Below are 11,779 nucleotides of genomic sequence, written 5' to 3'. Positions count from 1 at the left end.
CTATTTTCAGCAGTGCTCCGGTGAGAGATCTATGGTGCATGTGGCAGAGCACAGAGGGTGAGATTGACATGACACGTGTCTGGGCCAACTCTGGCCCCTTACCAAGAGCAGAATCAAATGTCTAATCATAGGCAGAGCAGCAGCTGAGAGTCCAGAAGAGCAGTGAAGGCTGAGGTTGACAGTTTCAACTCTTCTCTCTTGTGTGCATGTGAACCTGAAAGAGAAGGTACGCAGAGTACCTTGTACACAGAAACTTGTGCTGTGAATTGTGAAGATGGGAGTAGAAGACACCACCTGTTAAGAACTGGAGTCTGTTTTGAAGTTGGGAAGACAAAATATCCAAAGAGCAGAAATCATGGGAGCTGAGGAAGAAATGGTCATCACACTGTCTGGAGGTGCTCCCTGGGGTTTCCGACTGCAAGGGGGTTCAGAGCAAAAAAGACCTCTTCAAGTGTCAAAGGTAGGACCTTGAGATGTGAACTGTGATGGCAGAGTTGTTTTGCTGAACTCACCCCTACTGAGATGGAAATCTATCACTACTGTTAAGGAATGCAGGAACTCCTTATAGTGGCAGCAGATCTTAAAAGGAAAACTTTGGTGGAATGGTCAAGCAGGGTGTGGGGTGGGATGCATGACCTGAAATAGATGCTATTGAGGTACATACAAGTGTCTGTACAGCTCAGACACTTTGTACAACTTTCCACAGTTGTCAGCATAGATATAATCAAAGTGACAGTGCAGGAAGGAGCAGGGCTCAAAAATGGAAGCTTTAGTGCTTGTGTGAGACTTCCAACTAAAAAAAAATATTTTAAATTGAAGCAACAAAAGGCATATTTGTAATTCACTTCAACTGGCCCTAACACTTCATGACTATATTCCAGCTTTCAAAATAGATAGACATTTATTACAGTCTCTTCTGTTGGTGAAACTTTCTTAGTATTATCTGAAATAAGTATTTTTGATGATCTAAGTGACAAATAATGGTTCCATTTCAAGAATTGAAGAAAAACAGTTGCTTAGATGGAAGATGAAGTAATATAAAATGAATAAACATGAATTGCACTACTTTCAATAAGCAACTGTTGCTGTTCTCTTTTCATAAAGACTACTGAGTATCTTAAAAATTAGGGGGAAAAGTCTTCTGTTCATTAAGCTCATAACAGCTGCTGCAGCCTTGATACAATGATATCTGGGGATGTCTCACTGGCAGGCACCCAGCAGCAGGAATGAAAAAATGCTATGCCCAGTTCCTTCTGTTTCCTTAAGTAGACTGTGCCTCTGTGTCATATGGCTCACCCCAGGTCAAGGAGTGTTTGTAACTTTTGCCAGATGGTTTGGAATCCCATAACTTGGACCCAATGCAGGTGTTTTTAAGATGGAGAAAGGTCTTTTTTTTTCCAAGGAAAATAACTTTGGTGCATAATCATAGAGCTTCAGGTGCCAAAGAGTCAGTGTCTTTGAAACAGGTATATGGCATCAGTGGTTGTCAGGAAATGGAGTTTTCTAAACTCTATAGACTACAGTATAGGATTACTTTGACTCTTGTTTTTCCCCCAATATACAAGAAGCTGGAACTGAATAGGGAGGAGATATTGAGTGTCTGTTATAAACACTGAACAGCAGCAAGAACTAGCCATTACCCAGGCTAAGATGTGCCTTAAGATGAATGCACTAATCCTCAAGAATTAGTGGAATGTCTAGAAAGGTATTAAGTACAAGTAGCTGTCACCCAGAACTGGGTGTCATACCTTAAGTTTAGCAATACAAACAGAATGTCATGGGCTAGGTTGAATCTGCTTACAAGAGTGCAGGCTGTGTTAGCATGGATTTAAGGAAGGGCAGGTCCTGCCCGAACAACCTGATCTCCTTTTATGATCAGGTTATGCTCCTGGTGAATGTGGGGAATGTTGTGGATGTAGTCTACCTCGAGTTCAGCAAAGCCTTTGACACAGTCTGCCACAACAAGCTCCTGGCAAAACTCACAGCTCGTGGCTTGAACAGATTCATTCTGATATGTGTCAAGAACTGGCTGGAGGGATGGGCCTAGAGAGTGGCGGTGAATGGTGCCACATCCAGTTGGCAGTCACTAGTGGTGTCCCCTAGGAATCAGGGCTGGGCCTGGGCCTGTTCAGTATCTATATTGATGATCTGAACCAGGGGATTGAGTCCAGCCTCAGTAAGATTGCAGATGCTAGGGGCAGGTGTGGATCTGTTGGAGTGTAGGACAGCCCTGCAGAGGGACCTAGACAGGCTGGATGGGTGGGCAGAGGCCAACAGGATGAGATTTAACAAGGCCAAGTGCAGAGTTCTACAATTTGGCCACAACGACACCAAGCAGCGCTACAGGCTGGGGATAGAGTGGCTGGAGAGCAGCCAGGCAGAAAGGGACCTGGGGGTGCTGGTAAATAGTAGGCTGAAGTCAGCAGTGTGCCCAGGTGGCCAGGAGAGCCAGTGGCATCCTGGTCTGGACCAGGAACGGTATGGCCAGTAGGATAAGGCAGTTTATTCTTCCCCTGTACTCAACACTGGTCAGGCCACACCTTGAGTCCTGTGTCCAGTTCTGGGCTCCTCAATTCAAGAGAGATGTTGAGATACTGGAACACGTGCAGAGAAGGGTGATGAAGCTGGTGAGGGGCCTGGAACACAAACCCTATGAGGAGAGGCTGAGGGATCTGGGGTTGTTTAGCCTGGAGAAGAGGAGGCTCAGGGCTGACTTCATTGCTGTCTACAACTACCTGAAGGGAGGCTGTGGCCAGGTGGAGGTTGGTCTCTCCTCCCAGACAACCAGCAACAGAACAAGGGCACACAGTCTCAAGTTGTGATGGAGGAGGTATAGGCTGGATGTTAGGAGGAAGTTCTTCACAGAGAGAGTGATTTGCCATTGCAATGGGCTACCTAAGGAGGTGGTGGAGTCACTGTCCCTGGAGGTGTTCAAGGAAAGACTGAATGAGACACTTAGTGCCATGGTCAGGTTGATTGGATAGGGATGGGTGATAGATTGGACTAGATGATCTTGGAAGTCTCTTCCAACCTGGTTGATTCTGTGATTCTATATGTGTGTGTCTATATGTATTTTACAATACTCGCTTATTGCATTAAAAAATATTATGGAAAATATAATTGATACAAATCTATTTGAGGCTCAAAGTATACACCGTTCTTCAAGCACAGCTTAGATTTTATAATTGTAATTTTGGGCTATTATTTTCCAGAATTTAATGGCATCCAGGTGACCATACATACTCACCATCTTAAAGGCAACAGTATTTAAACAGTCTCCGAATAAAGGATTTCTGGATCCTTTCCACTAGCACAGTAAGATCATATCTGATTGTTAACTGCTTAGGAGAGAATAAACCCCAGTAGTCATGGAGTAACCTGATTGTCCTCCTCTTACTATGCAGAAAGTAGAAGTTTGAATCTCAGGCTTTCAGTCTTTGAGTTGAAAGATCAACTCTTCATTTTTCTGCAGTCAAGATTCTGCTATTGACACCAGCAGAGTGTCTGCAAAGCATCTTCTAACACTCTTACCATCATTAGTACTGTCCATTTGGACGTTTTAGGAGCTAGAGGTGGGAATGGTCTCATCACTGAAGAAGCCTGGAGAGTTATTGTGGCCACATGATATATTGCATTGAGAAACAGGGCAGTATTGTCTGTTTCTCTGTTGATTTGTTATTGCTGCAACCCATATGGATGAGCAATTTCCTCTGTTCAGCCCCCATCTAGGAGATCAGAGCACACTGGAAGTGTGGTCAGGGAGAGGTGTCACTCAGATGGAGTGAGAGGTAAGGTCAAATAACAACATGATGCTCATTAGCACAGTGAAGAATGTGTTGTGCATGTATGGAAAGACAGATTAGATAAATCAGAGAGCCTATTAGTAAGCTGCTGTCAAAGAAAGAACTGTTGGAGGAGAAAGGGAAGTGTTCATATGAGACCAAAAAAAACTTTGGCTGAGCAAACCAGAAACGGTAGTGCTTTGGTTCTTACAGCAAAACCCATTGGGACAGAATGGGGAATGACAGAACAGGAGCATAGAAGAATGTGGAGAAAACGTGATGGGAGATAAAGCCATGAATCTGATAGGTGCCAGGAGCTAATCGAGTGGATGCAGTCGGTGTCTCAGAGGATTCCAGTGCTGTCATTTGAGGCAATTTTAACTACCAGACTAGAAAATTCATGGTGGTAGCACTTGAAGAAGATGCTTATTCTTGGATGCCAAATCAAATATTTTTTTATATACCTTTCTGGATGAAAAAGAATGGTAAAAAATCTAACTGGAGCCTAGCAAGTTGAAATTAATTAAGTATAACAAATAGTAAGTTATATATAGTTTATATATATCATAGTTACGTAGAGATGGTGGAATTGCTAGGCCAGACTTGGTTAATGGTTACTCCATCTCCCACTTCCTGCTTCCTTTGTTTCTCCTGGAAGTGTTTAAGAGGAAGTTGTAAGCTTCACCAATGGATCTAATTTTCGGGTAATGCTATGTGGAAGGAAGCTGTTTCACCTAAGTTGATTATCAGCGTGCTTATGAAGTAAGAACTGACAGCCCTGGTGGTTTACCCTACACAGAGATAATTATTTGTGAACAGCTAGTGCTTTACTTGTCTGACTAAATTTTACCTGGTTTCCTAATGAAAATTTGATAACATCAAACAGCCAGGCATTCTGAAGACTAAATGTTGCACAAAATAGGATTTCCTATTTGAGTCACTCCTGTTTTACAAATCCCTGCATAATTCATCATCTTACATGATTGGTTTACACAGTCACAGGTTTTCTTGACTTTCTTCTTTTTAGAGGTTATACCATCATCTTTTTATTTAGTTTATTTTGCTGCTTCTTTTGTCTCACCCTCCACTTTTAGAGAATCTTTTTTTAACAAGACCGAATTGTTATGGTATACCTTTCATATGCATATCGGTATGGTAATCTTCACAGACACATCAGACACTTTGAGCACCTAGACACTGCAAATTTTTGTTCCACCCAAACAATCTAGTTAGTATGTGCTCTCATTGGCACATCTGAGAACAGTTTAAGACTGTTCTCAGGGTTTGAGTTCTTTTTATTTTGATTTCCTTAAAATTCTTTGAGTCCGATTTTGTTTTCTTTTGGGTTTGTTTGGTTGTTTTGTTTTGTTTTGTTTTAAATTAGAAGGTAATTAAATTAGCATTATTCTTTGTGCTCTTCAAGTATATTGGTAGGCCTCTACTTGATTGCTCTGTCACAAGCTGTTCACAGCAGTGGCTTAAACTGTTGGCTTTTTTTCAAGTAGAAGCTAACTCAGAATGTGTAGTAAGCAGATGCATTTTAAACCATCCTTTCTAGCACAAGGTATTCAAATGGCCACTACCACTACTAAAGAAAATAAATTAGCATTTTGGAAGTCAAGTGCAAATCCGTTTTTCTACAGAGAAAAAGGATGCATAGCTGTAGTTTAAACCATTTGACCAAACAAGGGATCCATTTTAAACCTCAGTCCGACCAGCGCAAAGAGGTGGAAAAGCAGCTGGATCTTCACATGCTGGACTCCCTGTGGGTTATGGGTTCAGGCGCATTACTTACCTTGTGGACAGTGTCTTGCATCATCCATAACTAGCTTCATGTTCAAGTAACTTGAGCCAATCTAGCTCAGTCTGCCTTAGGATCAGGGAAACATACACTGCTTATTCCAGCAGTTCCCAGTGGATATTCAGGAAAAAGTTCATATTTAAGTGATATAATCAACACTGAAATCTAATATTAAAGCCAACTGACTATATGGTTCCAAATTTGTAACTGCAAATTGAGGTTTTATTTGCAGTAAGGATACGTGCATCAGATGCACTCAAAAGTAAACAAAATGTAAAATAGCTGGTCTGAGAAAAGTTATAAAATGGGACATAAGCATTAAGTCTGTAATCAGCCAAAGCAGAAACATAACATGGAACTGTATTAGGGAAATCATTTTTATGAAGATGGACAGGGCAGCTTTAGGATGGTGCAAGTGCATGCAAACTGGCATTTAGGGATCCTGCTACAAAACAAGATCTATCCCATGAGAGGAAAATCCACTTACTTTCTATACAAAGCAAGGGAGGCACTTGGACCTCCATTGTAGTTTGGTGCACAAGTGATACTGAAGAAGTGGAAACTAGAGGCTTTCCATCTTGTACTGATAGTAGAGGAGAAAGTCCTGGGCATATTGGTGGATCATAGGAAGATAATGACCCAGAAAATGATGCATCTCTAAAAAAAAGGCAAACATAAACCTTGTTAGCCTCAGGTAGCCATATCCAAGATAGGAAGGTATCATTGCTACTGTCTAAAGCATAAGTGGGAATTCACTGGAAAAAAATCACACCTATGGAGCCAGCTACTTTCAAGGAAAATGAATGTAAGGGTAGAGCAGCTGTAGAAAAGGAGAGGAGGAGGGAAGGCTTATTTCACCTAGTGAAAACTTGAGTGATATGGTTGCTGTCTACACATAGATGTTGGGCAATATGGCATCTGAAACAGCATGGGCTTGGCCATGATAACTTGAAGAAGCTCCTTTCATTTTTCTGTTCTGTACTAATATTCTGCATCAATGGAGTGAACTGTTAGTGCAGTGACAGAGGACTGAATCCGATAATTGTTTTGTCATTCAAAAGCAGTTCATCACAACCTCTTTTTTACCTCTTTCTCCCATATCCTCAGTTTCTCCAGTATCCTTCTCCACTCACAGTTCATTGTCTCTGTGACTTGTGGCCTGGCTGTCCCATTTACCTTTACTCATGTGATGTTATTCCTGCTGGAGGTGCCAGTTCTAACCCAAACAGGTCTGGTGGCTTCCGGAATTGCAAGCACCTTCTCCTCGAAGCAATATTCTTCATCTATTTTCACAAATGTTTACTGTCAGACCTTAAAAACCACTGCTGGCAGCCTAATCTATAGCAGTCCCTAATCTAGATTTTGAGGGCCAAATATATCTGCCAGTGCTTCAGAAGGAGTGCTTCAGGCAGCTTTGGGAGTACTTCTGGGCATGCTTTATGTCCTGTCGACACTTAGGCTGGTGCCACCCTTGACTGCCAGTGAGGGAACCCAGACTATGGCACCAATGGGACTTTCCAAGCAGCAGGTAGGCCCAGCAGTAACCACATGCTGAGAAAATGTGAGTGGGCTCCAGACATGCTGTCTGGACGAGTAGCTGCAAACTCTGCACAGTGCTGAGACAGCAGTGAGCAAGGTACAGAGATTGGAAGGGAAGCCCTGTGCTTCATTCCCAACAGAGAGAGGGTTATAGGACCTCCAGGACAATGGTAAACAAGTGGCCTAAACAGAAAATCATATTACCATGGTTGCAAATCACCATTGCTGATTGGTTTCACAATTCCTTGTGCCTTACCAGGGCTTGGAGCCTCTTGCAAGGGAAATGGCATTGCACACAAACTCCCTTCTGAAACAAGTACGGAAAACAGACTGTGTGGAAAGACTGGATCAGTGGTTATGATATTTCCTCTATCTGAATCTTGATTTATACTCTACATTTAGTCTTATATAATCTTTAACCATTTGTCAAACTATTCCTTTCTCGCTGACCAAGCCACTTCATTCTGGGTTTGTTGTTTTGTTATGTTTTTCTCCAATTCCTACCTTCCTTTAAAAGGCTATGAAGCAGTCATGCCTGGGATAAAGTGTGATGTTGGCTTCTGGTCTCTCACACATTACTGTCCTGAGTGGTTTGTCTTCATCTGTGTAACCACAGACTTCTCTTTGACTGGCACTGCTTTCCCACTCCTTGCAGAGGAGAAGAGTCTGCACAGTTTCATCTTTAAAACATATTTGCTCATTAGTTAGCACAAGTTCTGGAAGAATTTCTTGACTGATGACTATCAGCAGTTGTGGTGAAACCATACAGGCTACATCTATACCTGGTGCATTAAATATACCTGGGACAACTCTTTGGCACTGATGCCAGCTGCTACAGAGTGGGGAAAAAACAGCAATTAACCTCTTCTGTTTTGCCAAACAAGATGGCAAGCTGTCCACAGGCAGAATGGTCTGCTCTATTTCCAAAACTCTGCCTGGAATTTACTCTGGAGAGAATTATCTGTCGTGAGCCAAAGATGTGCCAAGGATCATTTCAACAGTTTAATGCTTCAGGCAGCTGCAGTCCAAGAGCTCAGGTTTATTCACTGTCCTTATGCAGTCTGCTACTTGCTAGAACAACTGAATACATCTTTGAAGACTGAACCTGTTTTTTTCATGCTTCTTCATACCTACATGATGCTTACAAAGCTGCTGTAAAGAACAGGACGTTCTGTATAGTGAAGTGCCCCTGGAATCCATCAGAATGGGGTACTTACCTAATCCATATCTGTGGCTGACCCTACCCTTGCTGCTGCAAACAACGGTACACATCCGCATTGCTAAGAGGTCCTATTAGGGTTGCTGAGTGCTGTTCTTGGTACAGTATCCATCACTTGCAAATATGATGAATGCTTTGTACAAAACCTTTTCACAAACATCAGTGTTCTTTTGTCTTGGATTGTATCCTCATTCTACCAAAACAATAGTAAGTATTTCTTCCTATAGTTTGCACTCTCTCAGCGTAATGATGTGGAGACTGCTGTTGTACAACAATTGGTAGTAGCTGAAAAGGGTCGTCTGTCCTGAGTGAGTGTTTTTTCACATCCTCATTGCCCTTTAAAGCAGTGCCAGCATACAGTGCTAAGGTGGAGAACATGTTGTTCTGGAGCACTGAAGCTATGTAATGTTGTGACTCTGCCCTGTGTTCAATCCTTTTTCACTCCTCCTTTCCTAGATCAATACCTGTCCCTGTATAGAGAGATTTTGGTGGTTAGATTTGCATATGAGCTCTAATTCCCTCGGATTCTGAGCCCAATTTTTTTTGTCAAAAGGAGAAAGGCTAACTCTCTAGAAAAGGACCTATGTGTGACATATATAAGCACATTTCTTCTAAACACTCAATTCCTTTTGTACCAGCAGCTAGATATTCTATTCCTTCTGAATCCTTGCTTCATATAAAATCCCTTGATATCCTGCTGTTTTCTCTGTTGGAAGTAAAATCAAGTACTTTTAGCACTATTCTAGTACTTGTGGCATTATTCCTTGTCATTGGTATTATACTTCACTCACTTTTCTCTCATGAAGCAGCAGAAGTCCATGGAGATAAAACCTTTTTATCTACCTGCAACCAGCTCTGATTAGATACTCCCAGCAACCAGCCCTGTGCTAAATTTTTTACTTAGGTAAAGAAGGTGCATTATTTGCAGTTGTTTTTCTCTTCCCCATCCCCTTTGTATTTTCATAATAAAATGTTCTTACTAAGGCAAAGGGTTTCAACAGAGAGAGAAAACTAACATCACCTGGTTGCTTGCCTAGGCAAGTGTCTGTGCGTGCCCACTGGTACAAATCAGGATTGTCTAGTGCACCGAAGTTGTTCTCTTTCCCACACTGGGACAGCAATATCCCCCATCCCCAGTAACTCCAGATGATAACATATTACACTTGTATGTACTTCACCACATGCTGGTCCTTACAGCACCATCAGCATCCTCTAGTGCTACAACTTTGCATTCTTAACTCCTTGTCCAGAAGCTACCCAAGCCTGTTCTGTCACTTAAGATACATGGTTTCATCACCCTCCTTTGCTGTGTTCGACACAGAAAGTGTATGTTTTCTCCCTTCGTTCCCTGTATAAGGGCTCCTTAATTAAGTTTCACTGTAAGTGACCTGTTAATTTGGTCTGCTTTATGAAAAGGCAAATTATCCAGTGTCACCTCTTAAACAGGATTATAGTTTGGTCAGGAAGTTATTCAAACTAAACAGAGAAGTGTAATTTGTTTTCTGGCCTTATAGACTGGTGTCTCTCAATGAGAGGAGGTAGAAGGTGCCTTGGAGAGGGAAGGGGGAAGATGGCATGAAAGGCACTTGAAACCACTCCTAACTACCCACAGCATGTTTCCTTTTGTGTGAAGAAGTGGTGCTGGCCAGCAGGGAAGGTGATTGCAAAGTTTCTAGACAGGTTGCCCGGGCTGTACTCAGGCAAGATGTGAAGTCACTGAGCTACTATCAGGATTACTCTATTATTAACATCTATTAACATCCCAGTGCGTGTTCAACCCCCACATACCACTACCTAAATATAGTCCCTACCGAAGGACAGATGCTGCCAAACTGCATTTGACTGCCTCCTCTCTTGCATTCTGTTCCCAAAAGCTAGGGCATATTCACTCAAGACACGTCCAATAGTCAGCATGTCTCCTTAGATTTGTACAAAGAGAGTTGTACTGTACTGTGAAAGCCTGATCCCAGCCCTGGCCTTCCCTGGCCTCTGCTAGCATGGGCTTTCCTTTCAATGCTTATTCTTCATCCTCATTTGTTGCCTTCACCCTTTTCCTTTTATTTCCCCTCTTCTGCTTCTGTCCTTTCCCCTGTATTTGATTCACTGTGATCAGTGATAGAGGGCAAAATAATGAAAGAAAATATGCACATGGATGTATGCATATAGCTGGGTGCTGCAGACATCCAAACCTCTCTGCCATGATCTTTTTTTGTCACAGCAGAAGTCCCACCAAAAAGGTGAAATAGACCATCTTACAAATAATTGTGTTGTGGTATTTTATTTCCAGTTTTCCACACTAATTTGTATTTCCAGCCGTATAAATCAGCAATGCCCTGAAACTGGCATGTCCTAAACAAGACATTCCTGCTATGTGAGCCAAGGTGAGCTATGGCAGAACATGTTCCCCGAGGCACAAAGTGGAAAGTGTAACAGGCAGATAGTTATAAGAGACTCAGAGAATTTGTGGAGTTTGCCCCCTAAAAGGTGAGGCAAATCCTTGAAATATGTGCTAGAAGGTTGGAAGATGTAATCCCCAGTAGTCTGGGGCTAGCCCTGACTACTTATCAGAGTGCCTCTGTGCTGCCTCTCACTTGCATAAGAAAGCTTTTCAACGATCTGCTGCAGGAAGCAGAGAGGATTCTCTCTGAAATGCCACTTTTCCCTTGCTTTCCCACCTGTTCAGAACAGCTGCTGCATGACGGCTTCCAAACTGTCGGCAACCTAAGCAGAAGCTCCCTGTTAGTGACACTTCATGTGGCTCACTGGATGCCCAGGAGAGGGCATCTTTTGGACATGAGGAGCAAGTGGCTGAGCCTAAGGGCAGCCTGACCTTCAGACTGGGCAGCTACTCTGGCCAGAGGCCTCAAAGGCTCCATGCTGCCCTTGCTGTAAGCCAGGCATGTAGGCTATGGGTTGTCATTAAAAGTCTCCACAGCACCGTGCCAGCAGTTATATGAAAACTAGCAGGTTTGTGCTGTTCTCTATCCAGAGGCTCTCCAACCTCCAGCACACTGCACATCATTGTGCTTTCTTCCTTCTCTCCCTGCAGAATCCTCTTCTGCTTTTAACCTCTTTGCTTACCTCCCTGGTTGTTCAAATGAAGCTATGAATAGTTTGTTTCCCTTTGCTCCTGGGAATCAGATTTGTAAACTTCCAGGGAGGGGTTTATAAAACTGAGGGAGATTGACAGGAACATTTACGTGCTTTTTTTCAGACTCTCTATGTCTCTTCCTGTGCTGGAAGAGGCCTGGTTATATTTTCTCAAAGAGGAATGAGACAGGGAAAATTCCCTTCCCAGATTATGGGACTAGTTTGAAGGCTTCTTCAACAGCACTAAAATAACTATAGCTGCTTTAGCGTGTGGGCTTTCTGCCACCCCAGTAAAATCTGAGTGTAGGTCAAGCTGGAGCCAGCATCTTTGCTAACTACAAAAGATGT

The 11,779-nt window shown here is 42.6% G+C and overlaps 1 protein-coding gene across 1 annotated transcript in view; it reads left to right on the top strand.

Moving 5' to 3' along the window:
• Positions 1-271: 271 nt before the first annotated feature.
• Positions 272-11,779, top strand: part of SYNPO2L (synaptopodin 2 like) — a 31,963-nt gene continuing 20,455 nt past the window's right edge. The window contains exon 1 of the mRNA XM_064145644.1: positions 272-460. Coding sequence (XP_064001714.1) covers positions 356-460 — 105 coding nt within the window. The 5' untranslated portion in view covers positions 272-355. The remainder of the gene's footprint in view (positions 461-11,779) is intronic.

This window comes from Pogoniulus pusillus, chromosome 6, assembly GCF_015220805.1.
Source record: "Pogoniulus pusillus isolate bPogPus1 chromosome 6, bPogPus1.pri, whole genome shotgun sequence".
Classification (NCBI taxonomy): Eukaryota; Metazoa; Chordata; class Aves; order Piciformes; family Lybiidae; genus Pogoniulus; species Pogoniulus pusillus.
The sequence above is the reverse complement of the archived record's forward strand: the minus strand, read 5'-3'. Positions and strand labels throughout refer to the sequence as shown.